Source organism: Nannospalax galili, unplaced genomic scaffold (genome assembly GCF_000622305.1).
Source record: "Nannospalax galili isolate Female #2095 unplaced genomic scaffold, S.galili_v1.0 scaffold611, whole genome shotgun sequence".
In the NCBI taxonomy this organism is placed as follows: Eukaryota; Metazoa; Chordata; class Mammalia; order Rodentia; family Spalacidae; genus Nannospalax; species Nannospalax galili.
In genome coordinates this window covers 2,247,163-2,274,273 of record NW_008330486.1, presented here as the reverse complement: position 1 = coordinate 2,274,273, position 27,111 = coordinate 2,247,163, and the positions used below count along the sequence as shown (strand labels likewise).

The following is a 27,111-nucleotide window of genomic DNA, read 5'->3' as shown; positions in this document are numbered from 1 at the left end:
GATTAAAGGCATGCGCCACCACACCTGGTCTAAAGGTAATGCTAATACATTTTTAAGTTAAAAAAATAAATAAATGGGAGCTGGGAAGATAGCTCAGTGGTTAAGAGCACTGGCTGCTCTTGCAGAGGACCGAGATTCAGTTCCCAGCACCCACATAGAAGCTCACAACTGTAACTCCAGTTCCAGGGAATCTGATGCCCTCTTCTGGCCTCTGTGGACACTGCAAGCATGTGGTACACTTAACATAGATGTAGACAAAACACTCATACATGTAAAAATAAATAAATTTTTTAAAGTTTTAAAAGAATTAAATTACATATAATTTAATTATAATTTGCCTATAATTTTATAGGCAAGAAGTAAGAATCAATTATTATTTTGTATACCTAAACAATGTCTCAATTTTTAAGCATAATCATGTAATGGATTAAGGGTTCTTTTTAAAAAAATATTTTATTTGGGGGCTGGAAAGATGGCTCAGCAGTTAAGACCACTGGCTACTCTTGCAGAAGACCGAGATTTGAATGCCAACACCTATCCGTAACTCTAGTTCCAGGGGGATCTGACACCCTCTTCTTTCCTCTGTGGGTACTGCACAACATGGGTGCATTTACATACCTGCAGGCAGAGCAGTCACACACATAAAATAAAAAATGAAAATTTAAAATATTTTATTTGTTATTTTTATTTTATGTATATGAGTTTACTGCCTGTTTTTTTGTTTGGTCTTTTTGAGACAGGATCTCCCTGTAGCCACAACTGGCCTGGAACTTGCTATGTAGACCAGGCTGGCCTTGAACTCACAGAGATCTGTTTGCCTCTACCTCCCAAGTGCTGGGATTAAAGGCATGTGCCACCACGCCCAACTGTATTGCCTGTTTTTTTAACAGGTGATACTTGTACATGCATAAGGATGACAAGCAAATGTCTGAAGTGACACCTGGCTTTTATTTTACATGGGTTCTGGGGACTGAACCCAGGTCCTCATGCTTGCATGGTAAGCTCTTTCCTGACTGACCTATCTCCTCAGCCCCTACTCCTTAAATCTTTGAATCATCCTTTTCCTAGCCCCCCTGACCAAAATAATATTAAACTAATGGAAAACAACAGGTGGAAGAAAGGCAGGGAAGGAGACAGGTCGGCAGGTGTACTGATGGATATTCATACAGGTATTATATACAACCGTCTAAGTGAGGTTTCTTGAAGAAGGTGCTAGAAGTTTGCAAACGTTGCCCATTGAGGTCCGGCAAGGAAAACCTGCTGTGGGCCACACACCAGGTGTCCTAAGTGTTCCAACTAGTCAGCTCTAAGATGTGGTGTGAGTTTAGCCATGGATAAGTAGGTGTGACTAGATTCCAACAACACTTTATTTATGGTAACAGACAGCTGCTGATTTGGCCTACAGGTCACAGTGCTGACCCCTGCACTAGAATGGAAGTCCTTTAAGAGCAAGGAGTTTTGTTGACTTCATTTACTGATGTACCCTGGTAATTAGTACATGGTGTCTTGTACCTGGTCAGCCCACAGGAAATATTCACTAAACGAATAAGGCGGAGGACCCCAATGGAAAGAACATAGGTAGCATCTGCAGTAAGCCATCTCTGCCTTCTTCTGAATCTGCCTTGCTGATACAATTAGAAGGCCAGCCATATACCACTGGAGGTATATGCTGGGATGCTTGCTACTGGACCCTGCAGATAGTGAATGAAATGCCACCCATCCCCTCATTTAATCCCTGGGGCTCTAATTCACATCTGTGTGTTGGTATATCTGTTAAAACCTCATATAGTGGAGTTGGCAGGGGTAGGGGAGGGAGCAGACCCTGCTATCCAGGACCTAGCACTTAAAGGCAGGAGTCAGGACAAAGTCAAGAAGACAGGCAGAATGTGAACACATTCTAAGCCACAAAGTAGCAAACACAAGTGAGTGCTCTTTTCTGCCACTCATCGAGTCAGCCTCACCTCGGGTGAGATCTGTGAGATCTGAGACACAGTCAGAATGCTCTCTGCTTCTCTGACAGATGGCTCAGTGGTTAAGAGCACTGGCTGCTCTTGCAGAGAACGAGGGTTTGATTCCCAGCACCCACATGGCAGCTAACAACCGTCTGTAACTCCAGTTCCTAGGAAATCTGATGCTATCTTCTGACCTCTGCGAGCATCTGCAGCAAGACCTGCTTCCCCAAACCTTCCTCAAAATCACCCAAACAAGGAGCCTGTGTCCTCTGTCCTTTCTAAACACTCTCTTATCTCCATCTGTGTTCTTTCCTGCTGAAATAAGCGCTTGTTTGAATTAGTGTGTTTCTGCTGGGTTTACCCAGAAGGTATAAAATGAGAGTTCCCGAGACCCCAAGACGGTTAGGATTATCCCAACTCTGCTCCATACTTAGTGAGGATTGAGTGGAAAAACAACCACATTGTAAAGCCCAAGGTCTTTAACTCATCATTTCATGAAACCTGAGACAAAGCTTTACATGAAATGCAGCTGTTGAATGGAATAATAGTCACGATTTAAAATCACAAAGCCACGGCAGAATATTTGAGTATCTTACTGAGCTGGACATTGGCTGGCTGGTGGCAGGATTTCCATACACGGTGAGTCTGGCATCCAACTCCTCTGCAAGGTGAATCTGTGTATCCATGTTACTTGAAGGAGGTGACTGGACGGCCTGACCACTATACATGGTGGCTTCATCTTCTTGTATAATTTCCCAGGTCTAAAATGAACAGAATCCACTTGAGCCGTACAAACACTCGCCCACTGCTGTAATCCACAAGAATAAGGGAACCGCTCATACCTCAGGAGACTCACGGTTGTCAGCATTCTCTGTTTCCTCGGATATCTGCCTCCTGGTGGTGAATGCGTGCTGTGCTTGTAGCTGGATGTTTCCGTTCTCAGCATTGGTGAGGTCGTCCCTAGGGTTGAAGTTTAAAAAGTCATCACTTATGCCTTAGGACAGAAAGAATCACAGTCAAAGAGTCTGCAGTTATTTAGAAACTACTTAGATCAGAATTTACTGGTTTTGGTCAAAAGCTACTTCAACATGCAGATTGTATTGTGAGCACACTGGTATCTTAAGAGTAAATTGTGGGCTGGAGAGATGGCTCCGCTGTGAAGAGTGAATACTGCCTTTCCGGAGGACCTGAGTTCCATTCCCAGCACACATGTCAGGAGGTTCACTTGGAACTCCAGCTCCAGAGGATCTGACACCCTCTCCTAGTCTCCAAAGGCATTAGGCTCATATGCATATACCCACACATAAAGACATACACATAAATAAAATTTTTGAAATATATTTTTTATTTTTATTTCACATGTACAACCGTATTGCCTAAATGTATGTGAGTGCACCCATGTTGTGCAATGCCGCAGAGGTCAGAAGAGGGCATTGGATTCCCCTGGAACTGGAGTTAAGGATGGTTCGTAGCCACCATGTGGGTGCTGGGAATTGAACCCGGGTCCTCTGCAAGAGGACCACTGCTGAGCCATCTCTCCAGACCCACCTTTTTTTGTCTTTTTGAAACAGGGTCTCCCTGTAGCCCCAGCTTTCCTGGAACTCACTAGTGTCTTGCAATGCCTGCGGAGGTCAGATGAGGGCATCAGATTTCCCAGGAACTGGAGTTACAGATGGTTGTTCGCCGCCATGTGGGTACTGGGAATCAAATCCTGGTTCTCTGCAAGAGCAGCAAGTGCTCTTAACTGCTGAGCCATCTCTCAGCCCCTCAGATATTATATTTTTTGGAATTAGTCTTAACAGGGAATGGGCAGAATGGGAGACAGTGCAGGGGCTTTATCATTAAAAGCTTAATAGATTACAAATCTGAGTTAGGAAAGGCACAAACACTAGCCATTTTTAGACATGTTATTCTAGTTTTGTCTGTTCACTATAACCAGCCTATCAGATCAAACATTAGATTCACATGTTCAATAACAAAATTCTTGACTAAAATGTTTTTACATTTATTTATTTGTATGTGTGTGTGGTGGTTAGAGGACAACTTGCAGGAATCGGTTCTCTCCTTCCACCATGTGGTCTTATGTCAGGCTTGGGAGCAAGCACCCTTACCTGCCGAGTGATCTTGCTGGTCTCAAAAATACTAATTTATTTGATATCATATAAGTTCAGGGTAGTTAGAAAACCATTTCTCTTTTTAAAAAAAATTATTAATGATTTTAATTTGCTTTTCTTTTTTAAAATTTATTTTTATTATGAGTATGAGTGTTTTGCTTGCATGTATATGTAAGTGCACCCATGCACACTATGCCTGAAGAGGGTGTTGGTTCCTCTGGAACTGGAGTTACATATAGTTGTTAGCTGCCATGTGGGTGCTGGAAACTGAAACCAGGTCCTCCTCTGAACGAGCAGCCAGTGCTCTTAATCTCTGAGTTTTCTTTCCAGCCCCCTTCATCATTATTATTATTTTTAAATTATGTGTATGTCTGTGGTTGGGTATGTGCCCATGAGTGCAGTTGCCTGAGGAGACCAGAGTCATCAGATCCCCCTGAAGCTGGAGTTACAGGTGATTGTAAGCTGCCTGACTGGGTGCTGGGAGCCAAACCCAGGTCCTCTTCAAGAGCAGCACATACACTTAACTATTGAACGATCTCTCCAGCCTTACCAGTCTTTTAAGAAAATTATTACTATTATAATTTTTTTTGGTCTTTTTGAGTCAGGGTCTCCTTGTAGCCCCAGCTGGCCTGGAACTCACTATGTAGATCAGGCTGGCCTCGAACCACAGAGATCCGTCTGCCTCTGCTTCCCAAGTGCTGGGACTAAAGGCATGCGCCACCATGCCCGGCCTTAAAAATTATTTTTAAGTTGATACATAAAAGGTGCATATGCTAGTTTTGGGTGTCAGCTGATGCTGGATGCATAGATACTGTGTCAGGACCATTCAACAGCCAGACTGGAACACTTGGCACAGTTATCACTTGATACACTCATCACTTCTGGGTGGTGAGAGCATTCAAAATGTGGCTTTTTTCAAATATTCAATAAAATAGTATCAATCACAGTTACCAATTGTACCATAGAATCCCAGATCACTTTCTAACCCTACCCAGGCCCCACTGCTATTCCCTCCTGTCCCTCTTCAGTCACTGAAGACGAGTTCTTCCTCCTGTGTGGCTGATAAAAATGTAATTTTGACAAATGGTTCTAAGGAATGTTTCAGATCTTTTTCTCACCTAAATATCTGCTTTTTGCCACCTGAAACTGACATCAACCACAATGAAGGGAATAGATTCTGCTCATCAGGTCTGCTGTAATATGGTGGTAGACAAGAAGGTGACTTTACAGAACTCTACAGCCTCTGTTTCACAACCCTATGTCATTCTACAGATGCTGACAGCCCTCGAGAGCCACTGGAAACCTTGGCCACTGGCTTATGCTCTAACAATCAATCACAAAAATTTCTATGATATTTTAATCAGTTTCAGAAGAAAAATGCTCCAGTTGTGGCCATGTAGTTCTTAATTTATTAAACTAGAAGCAACTAAAACATGGCATATGGTTCAAAAACTATTTTTTTGTCTTTTTGAGACAGAGTCTCCTTGTAGCCCCAGCTGCGCTGGAACTCACTAAGTAGACCAGGCTAGCCTTGAACTCACAGAGCTCTGCCTGCCTCTACCTCCCGAGTACTGGGACTAAAGGCATGAGCCACCATGCCCAGCTCCAAAAACAATTTTTAAACTTTTATTTGTGTGTGTATGTATGCGTGTGTGACCTCTGTGATCAGAGGAGGGCGTTGGATTCACTGGAGCTGCAGTTACAAATAGTTGTTAGCCACCATGTGGGTGCTGGGAATCAAACCTGGGCCCTCTGCAACAGTAGGCAGTGCTTTTAACCAATGAACCATCAAACCAGCCCCTCAAAAATATTTTTGAAGACAGGGTCTCATGGACCCCAGGCTGGCCTCAAACTTGCTCTAGTTGAGAATGACCTTGAACCCCCTCTTTCACCTCCTTGGGTACTGGGATTACAGGTGTGTACCACCACATGCAGTTTCATGAGGTGCTGAGGATCGAACCCAGGACCTTATGCATGCTAGGCAAGCACTCTACCAACTCAGCTGTACTTCCAGTCCTCAAATAATTTAAAATATGAAATCATTAAAGAATTCAGCTGAGACAGCATTTTCAAAGCCCCGCTCCTAGAGCTGATGGATCCCTGGACTACTGTGAACGCATTTGAGGCCTGATGTCAGCAAGACAAGTGGCAGCAGAGCCTAGGTGGAGCAGAGCGACACATACTGTGGGCTTGGTCTCTTCCACTGTGTTCTCCTAGACTCATGGTTCACATAGTAGGTCCTTCCGAGGACATCTTGCCTCTCTTCCCATCCTGGAGGTAGAGGAGCCGGTTCGGGCGGCTGCTGCAAATGGCAAGCAGCATCCGGTTGGTCCAAAACAACCCAGCCAGGCTGAAAATAGAATGGAAGCAATTAAGTTCACGCTTGATTTTTTAACTTTATAAATTACAAGCTACAGGAAATTAAAGAAGAATTTTGCATGTTCAGTTCCAGAAATTATGCTTAAGCAGGACTGGAAAGCCTCATCTTTTAGGACCATCATGCGAATACTTTGCAACAAAGACTTCTCTGAAAAATAACTGTTTAAAGTTTATTTGAAAATGCTTTAAAAATTTTCAAGCATCTTAAAATATTGAACAGAAAAAGGATTAAAAAACCCACTTGAATAACCAAAGAGGAACATAATGTTGGAAAACAGAGGAAAGAGACAGAACTGAAGTTAGTGTGCCCCTCGGCCACGCTCTCAGTCATCAGCAGCGGAATGCAGGGCAGGGACTGGGCCTTGCTGGTCACTGTCTCTCCCACTGGGAAAGCACCTTGCTTACAGTGGAAACTCAATACCTGAGACATAAAAAGGCTGTTAGCTAAAGGTCAAACCCATGAGGGAGAAGGTCGAGTATCTTCGGCACTACAATAACAGATAAAAGTAATGGAATATGTACACATTTCTGCAATGGGTGTGTGTCAGGCAGATGTGGGCTCAGGAGAATTCCTCTTTGTGGAAAGGCTGCTCCTGACAATGGGATCAAGACGGGATCTGAGGGGAAGGTCAGGGACTGTGGAAGAATAGATGGTGAGGGGCAAGAGGAGAGGAGACAGGAGAATTATTTGTAGGGGGAGAAGGCTCTGGATGGGAAGCAAAACTAATCCCCTTTCTTCCTTACTCCTCCCTATTTTTCTTCTGTGGGAACTGAGAGTTCTTACTTTTTACTGCCCAACTCCACTCTCTTCTTTCCCTCTCACATTCTGTGTCCCTTTCCTTTACCTGATCATAACAGGGAATCCGGTGTTCCTAACACCTAGCCTTGTGTATATCAAAGCAAACTGTTTTTCCCTGGCCTCAGTCTCAATCTGAATTTCTAGATGATATTATACTTGGGTCCTCTGTAAGAGCAATGTGTACTCTTAATCGCTCAGTCATCTCTCCAGTCCCCTATACTGTCTTGATGGAAAGAATAACTCAAAATTTCTTTACTGAATGTGGTCAATGACTATTTTGTTCTCAGAGTAAGAAAATTTATTAATAAAAGGGAATTTACCAAGGGGAATATGGGAAAAACAGTGAAGGAGGGCTATAAAGGAAAAAGACAAGGGAAGAGGTGGAGTTAAAGGAAGACAGTGGGTAGGATGATTAAATCTGTGCATGCATGGATATGTCACAATGAAGCCAATTTTCTATAATCAGTATACATCAATAAAAAGGGTGCTGAAAAAAGGGATCACACAACTGTTAGAAATGAACATACAACTATTTAGAGCTAGGAAACTAATACCAAAGATATTTCTTTCTTTAAAATATTTGTTTATGTGTGTGTGTATATGTGTGCATGAGCACATGTATAAGGGTTGCATGTATGCCACAACATGCATGTGGAGGTCAGAAGACCACTTTTGGGAGCTGGTTCTTGCTTCCACCTTGCTGAGGCAGGGTCTCCCTTGCCGTTTCTGCCACTGCACTGTGGACTCCAGGCTAGCTGGCCCTCGAGCTTCCAGGATAGTCTCCTGTTTCCAGCTCCCACTTTGCTGCAGGAATGCTGGGATTAGAGATGCACACCACCACCTCTGGTGTTCTGTGTGGGTTTGGGGGTTGGGGATGAACCTGAACTTGGGTTCAGGTTTGCATGGCTACAGCTCTTTACCTGCTGAGCCATCTCCCTGGCCTGAGAGTGTTTTATTAAAAGCTAGTATTTCTCTCTTAAAGATCTGCTTTGGTGCTATCCAAGTAAATTTAAGAAGAAAAATAAATTAATTAAGGCTTAAAAAAAACTAAAGCTGACTGAGCTTAGAGGAGGTTCAGCTGCACATCCCAATACCACTGGAAAGGGAGAAGTCTTCACTTCCGAGATAAAATTCCTCCCTAAGAAACATGTCCCATCTACTTTTTGAACCTAAGTATCCCTCAACTGACAAAAATGTGGTACATTTATACAGTGGAGTTCTACTCTTATTGATAAAGAAAGACAAAAATCATGAAATTTGCAGGTAAATGGATGGAACTGGAAACAGTTATACTAAACGAAGTAAAACAAACTCAGAAAAACAAAAGACGTATGTTCTCCCTCATTTGTGGTTTCTGGCACTAAATCCTTATATGTGAGTATATATCCTGATGTAACTGCAGGAGCCAGGAAAATGGAAAGGAACCAGGGAGATAAAGGGAAAGAAGGAGTCTGAGAGTGAAGGAGTCTGCGAGAGAACAGTAGGAGACAGGTGTTACTAAGGGAGGAATGGGTAAAATGCGGGTATTTAAATGGGAGGGAGAGAGGGAGGATTATACAAGCAACTATGGGGGTAAAGGGAAAGAAGGAGCTCAAGACAGGGGGGACCACAGGAGACAGGTATTATCAAGGGCAAAATGGGAAAAAAATGGGGGTACTTTAACTGGGAAGGGAGGAGGGAGGGCTAGACAGGAGAGAGGAGAGATAAATAATGCTTAGCTGGTGTGAAAATCTACTGAAAAATTGCACATACAATATCTCTACACGAGTTCTTCAAATAATTTTCTAAGAATCAATGACTCTTACTTCATCACTAGTCTCAAAGCTAATATGCAAATATGTATAACTTAATGGAGTCAAAGAGGGGTCGGAAAGAAAGTACTCAGACCGTAGACAAACATTCTACCTTAATCTTGTAAAATACATAAGCTAACCCTAAAGTTGCAGAGTACAAAATGAACCGTTATTTAATTATCCCTTCCAGCCACACTATGCAGGAATGCAAGTTGCCAAAGAGAAAGCCTCCTTCCAGAATTACAATTGTTTTCTTCAAATAACAGAAGTTTAAATGTTTAGTCACAAACTAGATGTCAAAGGACCAGCAAGACTTCTCTGGTTTTTCACTACCCAGAAGATAAATAAGTAGATTCATGTGTCTGAATTCCTTGGCCTTTTTTGTAAATAAACTACATGCTTACATCTCCTGAAATTATAAGGTGCATTCTGAAGGAATCCAAACACTGAGACCACAGAACCAAGTGAAGTTGTTCTACCCTACGGAACTGAACAAGGTGCCTATGATACCAGTATGCGGGCAAAACCTGGAGCAGGTTCCTACCTAAGGAAATGCTGCTAATTTTTAAAAGTTGCTAAGTGAAGTCTTTCATTTTTTTTACAGCAGACCCTTCATTTCTAACAGATTTCCATTATGCAACAGGCCCTGCACACTAAAATGTCAGACATAGAAACTTCTACCCAACAAATCTTAAAAATCTGGGTCAGTGAGATCGCTCAGTGGGTAAAGGTACTTGCTGCCAAACTTTATGACTTGAGTTTGATTTGTGGGGACCTCATGGTAGAAGAGAATGAACTCCTGAAAGATGTCTTCTGACTTCCACGAGGCAGATGGATCTCTGTGAGTTCAAGGCCAGCCTGGTCTACATAGTGAGTTCCAGGTCAGTTGGGGCTAAAGGGGGACCCTGTCTCAAAAAGACAAAAAATAAAATAAAATAAAAAGAAATGACAGTGAGCTTTCATCACCAAACCAGGGCTTGCCTATATTCTATGATTTGGAAAAAAATTCTTCCCCACTATTCTGATACATTTCCCTACAAAGCAAAATCTCACTAGTGCATTAAAAAAAAAAAATCCCTAAAAAGCTTTGTGGCAAATTCACAGCCTGCTCTAGAACTTTCTTTCTCTAAGGCATGTAGGCACGTGAGTTAGAGCCTGGACCTCAGGGAAACTCCTGGGTTTCATAGTTCTTAGGGAGACCAAAGTAGACCCTTAGCCAAAGACGTAAGACTGTGAAGAAAGCACACACAACAAAGAACATTCCAGAACAATCAGGTGTCATTATGCTGTGATTTCAATAAGTTGTTGAATACATACAGCTGCCCTTTAATGAACTGTGTCATTAAAGCGACCCCAGGAAGGAATTGGGGTGTTTTGTCTTCTTTTCAGATCTAGGGAACAAACCCAAGAGATCACCTGGAACAGCCCTGTTACTCTGCAAATGAAGAACCTAAGAGTCAGCATTTCTCACAGGGTCATGTGGCTGGCTGGGGGCAAAGCTTCCTCCTGGGGTTCCAGAGTCAAGACTCTACTCCATTCGGATACACCTTCTTCTTCCTCCCCGCCCCACCACAGATATGTGGAGCTCTTGTCTTGGACTCTCCTTTAAACCAGTCATCCATTAAAATCATGAAATTCTACTTGCTTAAATAAACAAGACAGGAAAATTATTTTATAATAATATAGTCATTATATAGTATATATTATAATAATTTTAATATCCTAAAAATGTCTATATACTTAACTTTAAAAATACTAAAATGTTTTCTTATTCTAAGGGAGACTAGGATATAGTTTTAGAAAACTTTGGAAACTAGAAAGTCAATGAAATAATAAACACTTTCATTGAGAAATGTTGCATTTTCTATTTTCCAACCGTTAAGGCAATCTTTAAGTCACTCATTCGACAGAAACATTGTCAGGGGGAAGAAACAGTTAATGAATGCTTGAGTCAAATGTCCAAGTAAGTAATTTTATCGCACGTTAGTTCCATTGAATAATGCTATTTTTCTTCCAAGTATAGTTTAAAAAATTAGATATTGTCTTTTTAGTGTAGTCAAACATCTCTGAGATCTCACCTCTAACTCCTCAGCCTGTTCTGCATTATCTTCTTCCGAGCCACTGGTTTTAGGTAAATAAGTCATTTTTAATCTCAGATACCCTTTAACTCTTGACTTGTTACTGCAGAAAGAAAACAATTATTCACAAAACTTGAACACTAGGAAGAAAGCATTCATTTGGGGAGTTTGTTGAACACATACCTGCCCTTAGGGGATTCACTAGAGGAGTTCAAAGTCAAGGTCCAGTGTTGAGGACCAAAGACATTTAGTACAAGGAACAAGGGGTTTACAAGGCCTGCACCACCAGGCTGAACTACCTAATTTATTTTCATACTATAGCACCTCTTTTGATAATGGGTTATCCAAGCAAAAGGTTGCTGCCTGGTATATAGTATTTAAATCTTTTTCTTGGAAAATATGCCTTTCATGAACTTTTTACTTAAGACTCAGGTCTTGCAATCAATCATGCTTATCAATTCTAACATCCTAAGATTTACTCCTAGATTTCAACAATGACTGACTGGATGATGCAGACAGATATCAGTTGTGTAGCCAACTATGCTTTGTGCTTCTAGACAAGGGTACTGGATCCTTTTACTCCATTGAAGAGACAGACCATCTGCTGCTTCCCCGGCCCATGTCTCCCTCAAACTTTTCAGTTGTTTTCTATATAGTTCTCAAGGATTTGGCAAACTTAGTATTTTTTTCCCAAGTGTTCAGTAAAATCCACCCTGTTGCTTCCAAGGCCACTGATATCACTGCCTGTGTCTTCCTAGTTTCCATGGGGCGTGACACTCTGATTTGATGTCTAAAATGACAGATGCAGAAAATGTGCTCAGATAGCATTCTGTGGAAATTTTTCCCTACAGTTGTGTTTCATGTCTTTTCACCAAGAAAATAAGCCCTCAGGTTTTGATTTAATCAGGCTCAAATGTAGGAACACAGTACATTTTCCATCTGAATGACTTTCTCTGTATCTGCTGTATATTCCATGCTGATAGAAGATGTAAATTGTTATTTTTTTAAATAAAAAATTGTACTTCTGTGGCTATTTGAGGGCCTGCTTGTCTATAAGTGCACCACATGAGTAGGTGCCCGCAGAGGTCAGACGAGGGCATGAGGTCCCCTGGAGCTGGAACTACAGGTAGTTGCGAGCCACCGTGTAGGTGCTGGGAACTGAACTCAGGTTCTCTACAAGAACAGGACACGCTCTGTATCACTGAGCCATCTCTTCAGCCCTGCTTTGTCTTCTTCTTTTTTTTTTTTTTTTTTAAAAAAAGTTAATATGGTGACTCGAACTTTTAATCACAGCATTCAGGAGGCAGAGGCAGGGAGACCTCTGTGAGTTTGAGGCCAGCCTGATCTACATAGCGAGTTCCAGGCCAGCCACCATGGGCACATAGTGTGGCTGTGTCTCAAAAAACAAACAAAACAAAACAATAAAATAATTTTAAAAGAGAAAAAGAAAAAGGTAAGGTTTCATGAAGACATAAAAAGCTTACTATGCTAAAACTTCATATTTACTGACCTTCTTGGATGAAGAACAAAATCCTTGAATGTATATGGTCTCTCCATTCTTGGGTTTTCTGTCTAGAATAAAACAGGGGTCATGTGCCTTTCAAGAATATTTATGAGCTACAACCTAAGATGTAATTGAAGAATGAGAAAAAAGTAGTTTTAACTTAAGAAGCTACAATTACTAATTCAACATTGCTTTTCTGCACAAAAGGAACTGCAGCCAGCACTACAGCTCTGTGGAAAACCAGCGGAGCAGGGGGACTGCAGGCTACAAGCAGGGCAGAAGACCAGTACGGTGATGGTGTAGTGTGGACAGAGGCCGGAGAGGAGCATGGAATGCGTATGTGAGCAGCTTGGCTTGGTTAGAGCATACAGACAATTCCAGAACAAAAAGGGAAACAGCTTAGAAGGTAAGACTGGGTTAAATGTACTCCTGAAAGCCTATGACTGCTGAACACTGCACAGAGCCAAGAAGCGTCTCATACAGCGAGAGGAAAGAAGCCTTTGTTCTCTAGTTCAGTAGTCCTCTGTTTCTGATTATCTCTCTACTACTTTGCATTAACTGCTTTTTGTGTCTTGAAACTCTTTGTAAAAGAGATGTTTATTTTATTTTTATTTTATGCATATGAGTGTTAGATAACTTTCTATTGCTGTGATAAAACACCTTACAGCTTACAGTTCATCATGGAGGGAGGCCAGGGCAGGAACTCAAGGCAGGAGCCTAGAGGCAGGAACTGAAGCGAGACCGTGGAGGAGTGCTGCTTACTAGCTTGTTCCTTTGGTCTGAGCGCAGCTTGCCTACTTATACAACCTGTCCATGGGTGGCACCACCCACAGTGGGCTAGGCCCTCCCATATCATTCAACAATCAAGAAAATGCCTCTCAGGCAATTTCAGGCTCACAGGCCAAATTCAAAGAGAAAATACCCCAATTTAGGTTCCCTCATTCCAGGTGTGTCAAATGACAACTGACGCTATCCTGCATACCCTACATGTATGTAAGGGCCCCATGTATATGCCTGGTACCTGTACAGGCCAGAAGAGGGCATCAGGTCCCCTGGAACTGTAACTAAGGATGGATGTTAGCTGCTATGTGGGTGCTGGGAACTGAACCCAGGTCCTCTGCAAGAGCAGCCAGTATGGTTCATGTTGAGCCATCTTTCCAGCTCTTTGAAACTTTTAAAGTAATTTAATTAATTTATTTATGGGAATGGGCTCACTATGTAGCCCAGGCTAGCCTCAGACTTCTGATCTCCCTGCCTCAACCTCTCAACTGCTGGATTTCAGGTATGGGTTACCACAGGCAACTTGCACCTATCTTCCAAGTCCTTGTGCCATTGTTTTCTTTGGTTCTTTCCTGTTCTGTCTTTTTCCTCTGATCCACATGCTGACCACGGTTTTACACATGGCCCCTTACTTGTATATTCGGGCAGTCCCTGAATCTCAGGTTCTGCTGTTACCAGGGCACTGAGAACCCTCAATCCTTCCAGTTTCTTTTGCTATATAATTTATTTTTATGTCTCTACAAACAGCCTTTTTTAAACCTTAATTTTTTTCAATCTTATGTTGAAATTAAATATGTCCTAAAATAAATTTCTTAGGAGGCTTTTCCTCCTCTTTTCTACTCAAGACATTATCCTTCCCTTCAAAGTTCTGCCTATATTAAAATTTTCTTTAATGCAACCTAAACATGGTCCAGTATCCAATAATGTTTTATTCTGAAATGTCTCTTCAGCCTGTCTGCTTTCCCCGCTGCTGTCTTCCTAGCCCAGGGTCTCAGAGCTTTGTTTTTACTGTTTTGCAGCATTTAGCTTCCGCTGTGAGCGTAGGTTCTTTCCACTCTGTTTAGCAGAATTCCAAATTGCTTTTTCATAAACAGTGATTTTATCATGCTAACCAATCCCAGCAGTTCTCTGTTTCTTATTGGGGTTCATGAAAGTTAATCTTACAGAGAAAAGTGAAATGGAAAACTGAGATGAATTTTCAGAAGACAATATCCTCAAGAAATAAAAGCAGTACGCACTTTATAAATAAGCCCACATTAAGTGAGTTGTGTCAGTGTACATTTATCTAAATTAAAATGCATAAACATGAAAACCCAAATCACAGGCACCTACACTAACCGGTAAAGGGTAGAGAGGAACGTCCACTTGACCTAGGAAATCATCTCTTGTCTGTAAAAGAAAAGAAACAGCATTACTAATATGTTTGACTTTATTATTATATTTTGATAAGAAACTCACCATTCACAAAAATTGTTTTTGTTGCTGTTTAATCCTGTGCAGCACTGATGGGAAATCAACCAAAATAAAAGTACACAAAGCAGTCCTGCCCACTTTGTTAAGAGCTGAGCAGCAGTATTAAACGAGTCCTCCTGCAAACAATTACACATTTAGGGAAAATATAAGAAACAGTCATTTGAATGCACCAGAGAATGACAAAAAGCAAGCAGAAAATGGAGAGAAGGAGAACAGCACCAGGTAGGACTCATGGTCACACAGCTTGTCACACGGTGGGACTCCACAGTCCATGGGAAGTGCTTAGAACCTAAGCAAACCTCTGCAGTGTTCTGGTTTGAGGATTGAGAAGACCAAGTGTAGGTTAATAACATAATGGAAAACGAGAGAGAAAATCTCCGAAAGAGAGAAGCACAACACCCCCATCTACATGTAAACTCCACACGAATCCCTCATTTACCCCTCAGCTGCCAAAGTTAAAGGTACAAGGTTCAAAGGATTGAGCACAGACTCAGAGTTCACCCAAAGGAGGCAGCACTTGGAATCCAACTAAGTGAATTTGCCTGAACAAAAATCAACACTCTCCAAAGAGAGATAACAAAATTCACTGTCTCTATTGTATACTATATACAATGGAAACTAAGCATAAAGCAAAAGAGACTATGGCCCAGTAACCAGAGAAAAAGTAGCCAATAAAAACCAACCACAAGATGACGACACAGAAATTGGACCAGATAGTATAAGGATGCAGTATAAGGATGCTCAAAGACTTTAAAGAAAAACAAGGTCACAAAGAATGAACAGATGAGGAATTTCAGCTGTGAAATTTAACTATAAAAAATGAATAATATGTATATTTTAGCAGTGAAAAATTCAATATATGAAGTAAAAATCAGTGAGTAGGATATGACTGAGGATGGCTGGAGAAAAACTCTGGAACATAAAAATAGATCAATACAATGAAAATAAAGAGGACTTGTAAAATTTAATATGTGTAAATGGAACCTCACATGAAATGGAGGAATGAGGCAGAAGTTGTTTGAAGAACTAAAGGTAGGCAAAGTTTTCCACATTTGGGAAAATACAAGTTTAAATTTCAATAAACTTGATATACTGAAGCTGCATAAATATTAAGAACCATGAACAGTCACATCATTATCAAATGTTGAAGGTGATGGGAAAATCTGGAAAACAGCCAAATTTTTTAAAAAATACATTGTACACAAAGGATCAAGAATAAAAATGATGGGGGCTGGAGAGATGGCTCAATTAAGAGCACTGGCTGCTTTTGTAGAGGACCCATGTTTGGTTCCTAGCACCCATATAAGGGTTTACAGCTGCCTGAAACTCCAGTTCCAGGGAATCTGATGCCCTCTTCTGGCCTCCACCAACATCTGAATACATGTGGTACACACACACACACACACACACACACACACACACAATTAAATAAAAATGATTTTTTTAAAAAGCTCTGACAAGAGAAGTAGGTTAATAGTTAAGAATATTGCCTCCTGTAATAAAAAAGCTCTGACATATAACTCACATGTAGCTCACCCACTTAAAGTACAAAATTCAATGCCTTTCTAAAGTATTTTTACAGAGTTGCACAACCACCTGTACCATCTTAGAACATTTTCATCACTCCCAAAGGAAAACCTTCTCTATCAGCAACCACTCACCATCATTTCCCTTCCCTGGTTCAAGGCAACCACCAACCACTTTGCGTCTTAATAGGTTTGCCTATTTTAGACGTGTCATACAAATGAAATTACATAATAAACAGTGGCTGGCATCTTCCGACTACCACAGTGTTACAATGTTCATCCACATGCACCAAGCTGAGCTCATTTCTGGTCTATTAAGCACTGCATGGTATGGATACTGCACATCTTACTTGTTTATTAGTTGACTGACATTGGGCTGCTTTCAGTTTTGAGCTATTATAAGCAATGCTGTTAAGAATGCTTGAGTTCAAGATTTTGTGCCAGCTGTGTTTTTATTTCCCTTGGGTATTTCTGGGGTGGAACTGCTGGGCCATAGGCAATTCTGTTTATCCATTCATAGAACCGTCAGCCTGCCTTCCGAAGCGGACACACCAGACCACATGCCTGCCAGCAGATGTGAGGGTTTCAGCTCCTCCCTGTCCTGGCCAACACTACTTGTCTTTCTGACAATGCTCCCCCTAGTGTGTGTGAGTGGTATAACACCCTGTTTTTCTTTGCATTTTCCTGAAAGCCAATGGTGTTGAGCATTTTAAAATATGCCTAAAATCTCTGAACTTACACATCCTTCCTAAAACTCTAGTCTCCACTGGCGTTCTGTAACATAAAACATATCCCATTTCCCTAAACACTTTCCTGTTTTTATTACTCTATATTCCTGCTCACTGGGTGTCTTATAATGAAACTACACTCAGCATCCCACACAGTGAGAATGTGATTCATCTCAAGTCCCTCTAGTTTCAAAAACACACTTTAAGTATGTCTTGCAACACATTATCTTGCTTCCTATGTGTGTTATATGCATGTGTTCTTGTGGGTTAGTATGGACGTGTATATATTTGCAGATGGGCATGCATGCAATGTGTGTGTGTGTAAGGAGGAGGTCAATGTTGGATATTTTCCTCAATCACCGTCCACCTAATTTTTTGAAATATGGTCTCTCACTGAACATGGGGCTCATTGATTCAGATAGGTGGGCTGGCTGGTCAGCGAGCTCTTGGGATGTGCCTGTCTCTGCCCCCAGTGCTGGGTTACAGATGCATACCACCACACTTGCTTTTCTATGTAGATTCTGGGGATGAAAAGTCGGGTCTTTATGCTTGCAAAGCAAGCACTTTTCTGATGAAACCATCTCCCCAGCCCAGTTGTCTTCCTTTTTAATGCAAATGATCTGAATTGAGTGTTTCTTCTGTGTGTGCTGTGTGTATGTCCATGTGTATGTAGTTGTGCATGCATGTGTGCTCACATCCATGTGGAGGACAGAGGCCAGCCTCAGGAGCTATCCTCCTTGTTTCTTGAGACATTTTCTCATTGGTTAACTTGGAGGCTCACTGATTCAGTTAGGCTGGCTGGTCAGCATGCCTCAGGGACCCAGCTGTTTCTGCCTCCCCAGTGCTAGGATTAGAAGTGTGTGCCACCATACCTGCTTTTTTTTTTCTGGGGTCTGGGGATCAAGCTCAGTGTCTCATGTTTGCATAGCAAACACTTTAATGACTGAACCATCTCCCCAGCCTGAATTGAGTTTCATTTAAAGGAATATTTATTGTTATTATTGTGTATGTGTGTGTATATATGATGTACTTGGGGAGGAAGGGGAAAGAGAGAGAGAGAGAGAGAGAGAGAGAGAGAGGATGTATGTGTGCTGCAGTAGATGACATTTGAGAACAAGTGTGTGTGCGTGCATGTGTGCATGTGTGTGTGTGTGTGTGTGTGTGTGTGTGTGTGTGTAGTTGGCTCTCTCCTCCCAGCTTTATGTGGGTTCCAGGGATTGAACTCAGGTTGCCAGGCTTGTGTAGCATACACATTGACCCCCCGAGCTATCTCTCTAGTCTCTGAATTGAATTTCATAGCTTTTATATAAAACAAACAGACTCCAAAGAACTGTATTTCCAGTATCAAAGAAAGAAGAAATTTTCCACACTAATAAGTCTACAGCGTACCCCGAGGAGATGGATAATGGAAATCTGGGACTTTTCTGGAGAGTCTGGGGCACAGAGCAGCTATGTACAGGACACTCAGAGGTCCTGTTTCCACTTGCAAAGGAGAAGTCTTCAATTCATTCCTATGAGGGTAAGTGAGCCTGGGATCATCATTAATGAGCCCCTGGCCAACGAAATGTTCCATACTGAGTACCAAGCATTCTTTGCGGCAGGTATTTCCTTCATTTGAGGGCAGGCAGCTTACTTCAGAAGCCAATGTGTACTTGGTAAAAATGTACGTTATTCAGGAAGGCCTGAAAATATGAGAAAGAATTTAGAATGCCAGGTGACTTTGAGCAGTGCTGTCCATAGTGTGGACAGTTTGGCTAGTAATTAATACTGTAATACTAAAACAATTTTTAAATTTAGTTTTATGAATGTTTTGCCTGCATGCATGTAAGTGCACCCATGTGTACAGTGCTTGCAGAGGCCAAAAGAGGGCCTTGGATCCTCTGGAACTGGAGTTAAGGATGGTTGTTAGCCACCATGTGGGTGCTGGGAACCGAACCTGGGTCCTCAAGAGCAGCCAATGCTCTTAACAGCGGAGCATCTCTCCAGCTCCAATATTCTAATATTTTAATGATATAAATTTCAGTTTCTTAAAAATACTTTATAGAACATAAAAGTGAAAAAAATTCCAAATTCATTTAAAAACCTATTAGAACTATAAATATTCCTCTCTCTTTGTGTGTGTGTGTGTGTGTGTGTGTGTGTATGTACGTATGACTTTTATATGGTGTGTGTGCATTTGTGTGCAGATGTGTGAGCCTGTGTATATGTGTGTGGAGGCCAGAGGGGGATACTGGGTGTTCTGCTCATCACTCTCCCCTTTATTCCCTTGAGACAGGGTCTCTCACTGAATTTGGAGCTAGGCTGGCAGCCAGTAAGTTCCAACAATCATCTTCCTTCCCCTCCCCTGCCCCTCAGCACTGGGGTTATGGGCACATGTGGCCATGCCTGGCTTTTTACCTAGATGCCAGGATTTGAACTCAGGTCCTCATGCTTGTGTAGCAAATGCTCTTACCCACTGAGCCACAACTCCTGTTTCTAACAGTGCTAAGAATTTGGGGCTGGAGAGATGGCTCAGTGGTTAAGTGCACTGGCTGTTCTTGCAGAAGACACAGCACCCACATGGTGGCTAATAACGTCTGTAACTCTAGTTCCAGGGGATCCAATGCCTTCTTCTGTCCTTGGCAGACATTGCATGGCACAAGTGCACTAACATATGCAGGCAATACACTCATACACGTTAAATAAAAATAATAAATAAATAAATAAATAAATAAATAATAAATAGAATGAATATTAGGCTGGGCATGGTGACACTTGTCTTTAATCCCAGCACCCAGAAGACAGAGCTGGGGAGAAAAGGTCTTATTTCACCTTATAGCTGACAGTCCATTACTGAGGGGAAGTCAAAGCAGGAGCTCAAGGTAGGAACCTGGAAGCAGGAATTGAAGCAGAGACCATGGGAGAGCCAGGCATGGTGGCGCACACCTTTAATCTCAGCACAGGAGAGGCAGAGGCAGGTGGATTGCTGAGGGACTGAGACCAGTGTGGTCTACATAGCAAGTTCCAGGCCAGCTGGGGCTACAGGGAGACTCTGTCTCAAAAAACTAAAGACCATGGAGGAATGAGGCTTATTGGCTTTCTCAGCTTCCTTTCTTATGTGGCCCAGGTTTGCCTTCCCAAGGATGGCACTGCCTACAGAGGGCTGGGTCTGCCTACATCAATTAGCAAATGAGAGAACGTCCCACAGACACGCCAACAGGCCAGCGTGATGGAGAAAATTCCTCAGTTGAGGTTCCCTCTTCTCAGGTGTCTCCAGTTGGTGTCACATTGACAAAAACTAACCAGCATAGTATGTGCACATGTATGTGTGCTGTGTGTATGTGTATGGTGTATATGAGTATGGTGTGTATATGTAATTATGTATGTGTGCAGATGTGGGTGTATGTGCATATGCATGTGTGCATGCATATGTGTACATATATACATGTATAAGTGTATATGTCTATATGTATGTGTATATGTGTATTGTGTATGTTTGTGTGTATATACATGTATGTACGTGAGCATATATGTCTGTGTGCACACTATATATGTGTATATGTGTCTGTGTGTATACCTATATATGCATGTATGTGTGCATCTGCATACATGTGTCTGTGTATATGTCTGTGTGTGTGTATGTGTGTATGTCTGTATGTCTGTGTGTCTGCCTGTGTATATGTGTGTACGTGTCTGTGTGTGTGTGTGTGTGTGTGTGCTGTATCACTTCAGTTTTCTCTGACACAGTGTTACACACCACCTACCACTGAGCAGTATCCCCAGCACTCTGTTTATAGTATTTTGTTAATTTAAGGGGTCATATACTTCCTACTTGTAAAATTTTATAAAAAATATTGTCTTAGACACTAAATCTCTGAACATCCATACTATGTAATAGACATTATAAACAGAAAAATAATTACAAAAACTACCCTTATTTTAACTTATTTTTCTACAAGAAATTTTATTAAATCCACACACCTTCCAATTTCCTACTTCTTAAGGACTTGCTCTGTGCTATGACCTGCTCATTTCATTTAAATCTTTTTAAAATTTTATTTATTTATTCTTTATTTGAAGGCCTTAGAACTGAAGTTACAGACAGTTGTTAGCTGCCATGTGGGTGCTGGGATTTGAACCCAGGTCTTGTGCAAGAACAACCAGTGTTCTTAACCGCTGAGCCACCGCTGAGCCATCTCTCCAGTCCCTTAAAATTTTTTGATTAAATTTATTGTGTGTGTGTGTGTGTGTGTGTGTGTGTGTCCCAGGGCTTGCACATGCTAAGCAAGTGCTCTATCAACTACATCTCTAGTCCTAGATTCCTATTTCTAAACAAAGGACAGATAAGAGACCCACAGGAATAGTGCTGCAACTTAAGTAGGTATGTTTGCTAGAGATGTAATGGATAAGAAGAGAAGCTCTTCCTTTCACAGAGGAAAGAAATATTAATTCTTGACTGGAAATAGTCACAAAGATTTATTCATCTGAGCTCCAAAAAATTATTATATTGACTTTTTTCTTTACAGAAATGTCTGCTAAGCTACTAGGGAAAGGAAAGGTAAACTTTTGAGATGAAAGCTAATGTTCTCTGGGGAGACATGTCTGCAGTTTAAATAAGAAACTAAATCAGCAGATGGGTACCACCACTGAAAAGACACAGCAACCTTAATAAAAAAAAAAACCAAGGAGCAGGGATCTGTAAAATCTCAGATATTTCGGCCTCAGATGGCTCAGTGGTTAAGAGAACTATCTGCTCTTGCAGAGGACCCGGGTTCAGTTCCCAGCACCGCATGGCAACTAACAATCATGTGTAACTCCAGCTCCAGGGGACCTAACAGCCTCTTCTGGCCTCCAAGGGCATTGCATATACAGGTGCACTTACATATATTGCAGGAAAACTGTTTTATTCTGTATGCTTTACTTTTATAGATATTTAATACCTAGAGATAAGTGATAAGGTATTAATTAAAAAATTAAAATGGCATGACAATGGAAAATTGTAATTCGTCATCTTTGGCTCAGGATAATCTCTCCTTTGTAAAAATTAGTTATTGAGACCCAATGAAGCCCTCAGGGATGTGGAGAATGGACCAGCAAGGAAATATCATTTGAGATTATAAGGCCAAATCCGTAGCACCGACAAGTCATGCCACAGCAGGAGGGGCATCAGACTTCCTGACGTGGAGGTACCTGCCACTCTTAAGCCCAACTTGCCCACATCAAAAGGGTCAGAATGTCTGGCTGAGTGGCAGTTACCATGAGCACTGCATGATTTGCTCCACTCCTTGTGATCCTCTGCCTTCCACTCTGGCCTCAAATGCAGCTGCCACCTGTGAGGACTGGCAAGGTTCAGACTGGTTACCGAACCCCTGCCTGCTCCTCTCTGCTTTAACAATGGCTTAGGCTTTTGGATCATTTCTAGTTTTCCTGCCCCAGGGACCCAGCTGCATTTTGTCTTCTTTATAAAGAGTGGCCCACTCTTTTCCCTATACTTGCCCAGCCTTCCTCATCTGTTCCTGCCCTCTCCTGCCCTCTTGTGGCCATGAGCCACACTCCCATCCTTACAATATGTAATCCATAGGGAATCTGCACATAGTTGGTAAAGTTGGACAAAGATTATGAATGAATTCAAGTTCAATGAAATTATAACCTTGATCTCCTATTGACAATACATCCAATTAAAAATAATCCCTGATAGGTAAAATCCACAACCAAGACTTAGGTTCAGATAAAACTACCACATTTAATAGCTTAAATATTATGTGAGAAGACTTAAAACAATAGTTAAAATGAAGGCTAAAAATGATTATTTGGGCTCACTCTGTAAAGCAAGCGTGAGGACCTAATTTTGGATCCCTGGACCTACATGAAAAATTGGGCATGGTGGTGTGCATCTGTAATCCCTGCACTTGGGACACAGAGACAGCAGCATCCCTGAGAATCACTGGCCAGCCAATGTAGTCTAGACGGTGAGCTCTAGGTTCAGTGAGAGACCTTGTCTCAAAAATTAAAGTGGAAAGTGATACAGGAAGACACCTGACATCGATCTCTGGCCCCTACATGCACACTCACCCACACACACAGGTGCACAAATATGCAGAAACCACATGAAAAAGTAAAAACCATCTTACAGGTACCACATCTGAAACTATTATAACTCCTAAGCTTCATATTAAATAGATTTCTTCTAAACCAAATAACAGATAGCATTAGTAGGTTAAATACTGCTGTTAATAATTCAAGGTTTACTAAGGTTTTTCAATCCACAGGAGTTTTTAAAATTTATTTGTATTACTTTTTTTGAGATTAAGTTCTCTCTATGTAGCTCAGACTGGTCTAGAACTTTCTATGTAGCTGGATTGGCCTTGATTTCATGATCCTCCTGCCTAAGACTTCTGAGGGCTAGGATTGCAGGTGTGAGCCACCATGCCTGACCAATCTATAGACTTTCATGAGGTAATACTCCAATCTTTCTTGCTCTGTAGATGTGGAATCTTTATTTTTATTATATTAATTTATTTAGTGTGCATGTGTGTGTATGTGGCACATGTATGTGTTTGGGCACATGTGTGTGATGGTGTACATGTGCTGGTCAGAGGACAATGTGGTGGAGCTGGTTCTCTACTGCCATGTGGGTTCTGGGGATGGAACTCAGGTCATCAGACTGGTGACAAGTGCTTGTACCATCTGAGACATCCCCCCACCCCAGATATGCAACCTGAGCTACAATTATCTCAACCCTTTACTTCTTAAATAATTTCAAACCATTTAAAATGTCTTTTGGTTTCTTTATCTATACTGCCCTATCACAAGTATTTTATAACAAAAGGTATTCAAAAACTTTCTTTCTTGAGTTTTCAATAGTATCTTCCCTATTTATCAACAAGCAGTAATGATATCAGTAATGATCCAACCAAGCATAATGATACTCAGTGGTCAGTGAAAATAATCAACAAAAGATGCATTCTTGTACTGAAGAGATGGCTGAATGGGTACGAGTGCGTGCTGCTCTGCCAGAGGACCCACGTTTAGTTCTCAGAACCCTCACCAGGTATCTCACAAGAACCTGTACCTCAAGATCCAAGGGACCCAATATGCTCTTGAGAACTCATGTGTAATTCATTACACACACACACACACACACACACACAGAGACACACACAATTTTTGACTTTTTTTAAAAAAAGATTCATTCTCAGTACAAAGAAATACTTTGAGAAATGTGTATAATCTTTGTATATGGCAAAAGATACCTCTAAACAACAAACAGATTATCAGATCATGACTTCAAAAGTAGCTTACAAAGGAGCCCATAAGGTGATACCAAAATTAATTTTAGAAGGGTAAAAAGTTCTACAAGCCAAATATAATTACTTTCAGTAAGGGAAAGGATAGTTATAACAAAGTCTTAAAAATAACTCATCAGGTGGATAATGAAAATGTGGTTCATATATACGATGGAGTTTTACTCAGCAATAAAGAAAGATGAAATCATGAAATTTGCAGGTAAATGGATGGAATTAGAATCTGTTATACTAAGTGAAGTAACACAATCTCAGAAAAAAAATCGACATATGTTCTCCCTCATATGTGGATCCTAGGATCAGACTCTGATAAATAAGTATGCAAACAGACATAACTGCAGGAACCAGGACAAGGGTAAGGAAACAGTGAGGTAAAGGAAAAGAAATAACCTAAAGGAGAAGAATAGTAGGCAACAGACCTTAAGAAGGGAGATATGGATAAAAAGTGGGGAAGAGGAGGGGAGGGGGGAGGGAAGGGTATATGAGGAACCTAGGGGATAAGGAGAAAGAAACAGTTCAACAGAGGTAGGATTATGGGAGCAAGGGTATTAGTAAGGAAGAAAGGGGGGGGAAGTGCAGGCACCTTAAGTGGGAAAACCATGATAGAGGGGGGAGACGATACAAGAGAGAAACAATGCCTACCAACCCCATGGGACCCCTGAGGAACAAATCCTCTAACGACCTCAAGAGTAAAAACAAATCAGTTTATCTGGTCCTATTGTATGTCCTTAAACACCCAAAAGGGAAGTATAACCAAAGATTAAAGGGGCCAACATAATATCATAAGAGCATACATATACATAACTAAAAGTTACTCGACAAACAACAAAGCCAGACAGGCGATACCTTCAGTCGAGTTGTTGGCTAGGATAGATAAAGGCTCTTCCAGACAGTAACCCAACATACTACTGGAAAAATGAACAGCAGACCCCAATTCTATCCACAGGAATACTGACAATGGATTGCCGTAGATGAGGAACAGCTGACCCTCCTGGAACAGGGACCTCTGGCTGACTAGATTTACCAGAAGGGCAGACAGGGGGAATGGATGAGGGTGCTGACAACACAGTGGACAGTGACAGGGATGGCAGAGTATGGAGCCTCTAGTGGGAGAGGAAGGCTGTCTATCTGACGAGTTTGTATTCATGCTCAGATGCCAAGGAGCTCAGAAGGTGGGCGACTGTGACCAGTGATAGTCATGTATATAGAGATTAGAAATGCATGTGAAAACGTCTCAATGTCAATTGCTTTGGAATGAATTCTTCTGTATGAAAAAAAAATAAAAAAATAATGATTAAAAAACAACAACAACAACAACAAAAAAAACAAAAAAAAAAAAACTCATCAGGATTCCTTGTCTTGGTGCCCCAGACACCAGGGAACCAACATTGCTTCCTGATCCTTTGGATCCAGACCAACCCAGTTCCTTCTCAGGTCCCCAGGAGCACTCTGGGCCTGGCCCCGCCCTCACCTCCTTCTGCTGCCCTGGGCCTGCAGGACAGGACCCCCAGGCCTCTCTCCTACCAGCAGGCCTCTCTCCAGGCTAAGTTGATGGAACCCTCTGCGCCTTAACTCCCCCAGCCTCATTTACCCTCCCATCTCCCCTGCCTGTCTCTCTTAGCCTGGGTCCTGTCCCATTTCTTGTCTTAGTGCCCCAGACACTGGGGAAACCACCACTGCTTCGTGATCATTTGCATCCAGGCCAACTCAGTTCTTTCTCAGGTCCCCAGAAGCCCTCTGGGCCTGGCCCCACCCTCACCTCCTTCTACTTCCCTGGGCCTGCACAACCTGCCAGCCTCTTTCCTGGACGCCTGGGCTGAACTTTCCTCTTCCTGATCCTTTGTATCCAGACCAACCCAGTTCCTCAGTGCAGTCCCCAGGAGCCCTTGGGGCCACTTCCCACTCCCATCTTCCTTTGCATCTCTGGGTGGCACGGCCACCAGCTGCCCTAGAACAGCATCTTTCTTGGGCCCTGCTCCCAGGCCAGTCCAACCCCCAAATTCCTGAGGCCAAAAGCTTTCCTGGAGGGATCCAGACCTTAGGAGAAAGCCCAAGAGCATCTGATACTCATCTGACTTGGGCCTTTGTGGGAACTCATGAAGACAAAAGCAATCTGGCCACTCCAATATAGAATCAAAAGAGAGAACCTGAAGCTTAGAAGAACCAGCTTTTCATGCCCAAAAAGTAAACCACAAAGACACATAAAGTTCACAAAAAGACAAAAAGAAGCAGATCTAAACTCAACAAAGGAAGGCTTGAGTCTCACACAAGAATCAGAAACTAGGACGGAAATTCACGTCAAAGTCACAAAGAAAAAATAATAACATGAAAAACCGAAATAACATATCCCCACCAAATACCAATAGTCCTCTGGAGGAGTACAATGAGAACCCCCTAGAGATAATGCAGGATATGGAACTCAAAAGAACAATTATAAACATGATAAAAGAATTCACTGAATTTAAAGAACATACAAAGAAATCAAAGAACTGAAGGAAGATAGGGATAAACTTCTGAATGAATTCAGAAAAGAGTTAGAAATATTGAAGAATGCTCAGGCCAAAATGAAGAAGGAAGTGAAACACTCAATAAACCAATTAGAAACAACAGGAGAAAGCCTCATCAATAGGATGAATGAAATGGAAAACTGAGTATCAAGACTTTCAGAAGATAAAGTGGACGAACTAGACCACTCAAGCAAT

The 27,111-nt window shown here is 41.7% G+C and overlaps 1 protein-coding gene across 8 annotated transcripts in view; it reads right to left on the bottom strand.

The window, feature by feature from the left end:
• Nucleotides 1-27,111, bottom strand: part of Nedd4 (NEDD4 E3 ubiquitin protein ligase) — a 128,248-nt gene that overhangs the window by 33,051 nt on the left and 68,086 nt on the right. For 7 of the 8 annotated variants that reach the window (XM_029570757.1, XM_017801913.1, XM_017801918.1 and 4 more), the window contains 6 exons: nucleotides 14,738-14,788; nucleotides 12,626-12,687; nucleotides 11,116-11,218; nucleotides 6,250-6,416; nucleotides 2,795-2,912; nucleotides 2,549-2,713 (listed from right to left, as the gene is read on the bottom strand). In XM_029570757.1, the coding sequence (XP_029426617.1) occupies nucleotides 2,549-2,713; nucleotides 2,795-2,912; nucleotides 6,250-6,416; nucleotides 11,116-11,218; nucleotides 12,626-12,672 (600 nt within the window). In that variant the 5' untranslated portion in view covers nucleotides 12,673-12,687; nucleotides 14,738-14,788. The remainder of the gene's footprint in view (nucleotides 1-2,548; nucleotides 2,714-2,794; nucleotides 2,913-6,249; nucleotides 6,417-11,115; nucleotides 11,219-12,625; nucleotides 12,688-14,737; nucleotides 14,789-27,111) is intronic. The other variant, XM_029570764.1, reaches the window with a different exon arrangement.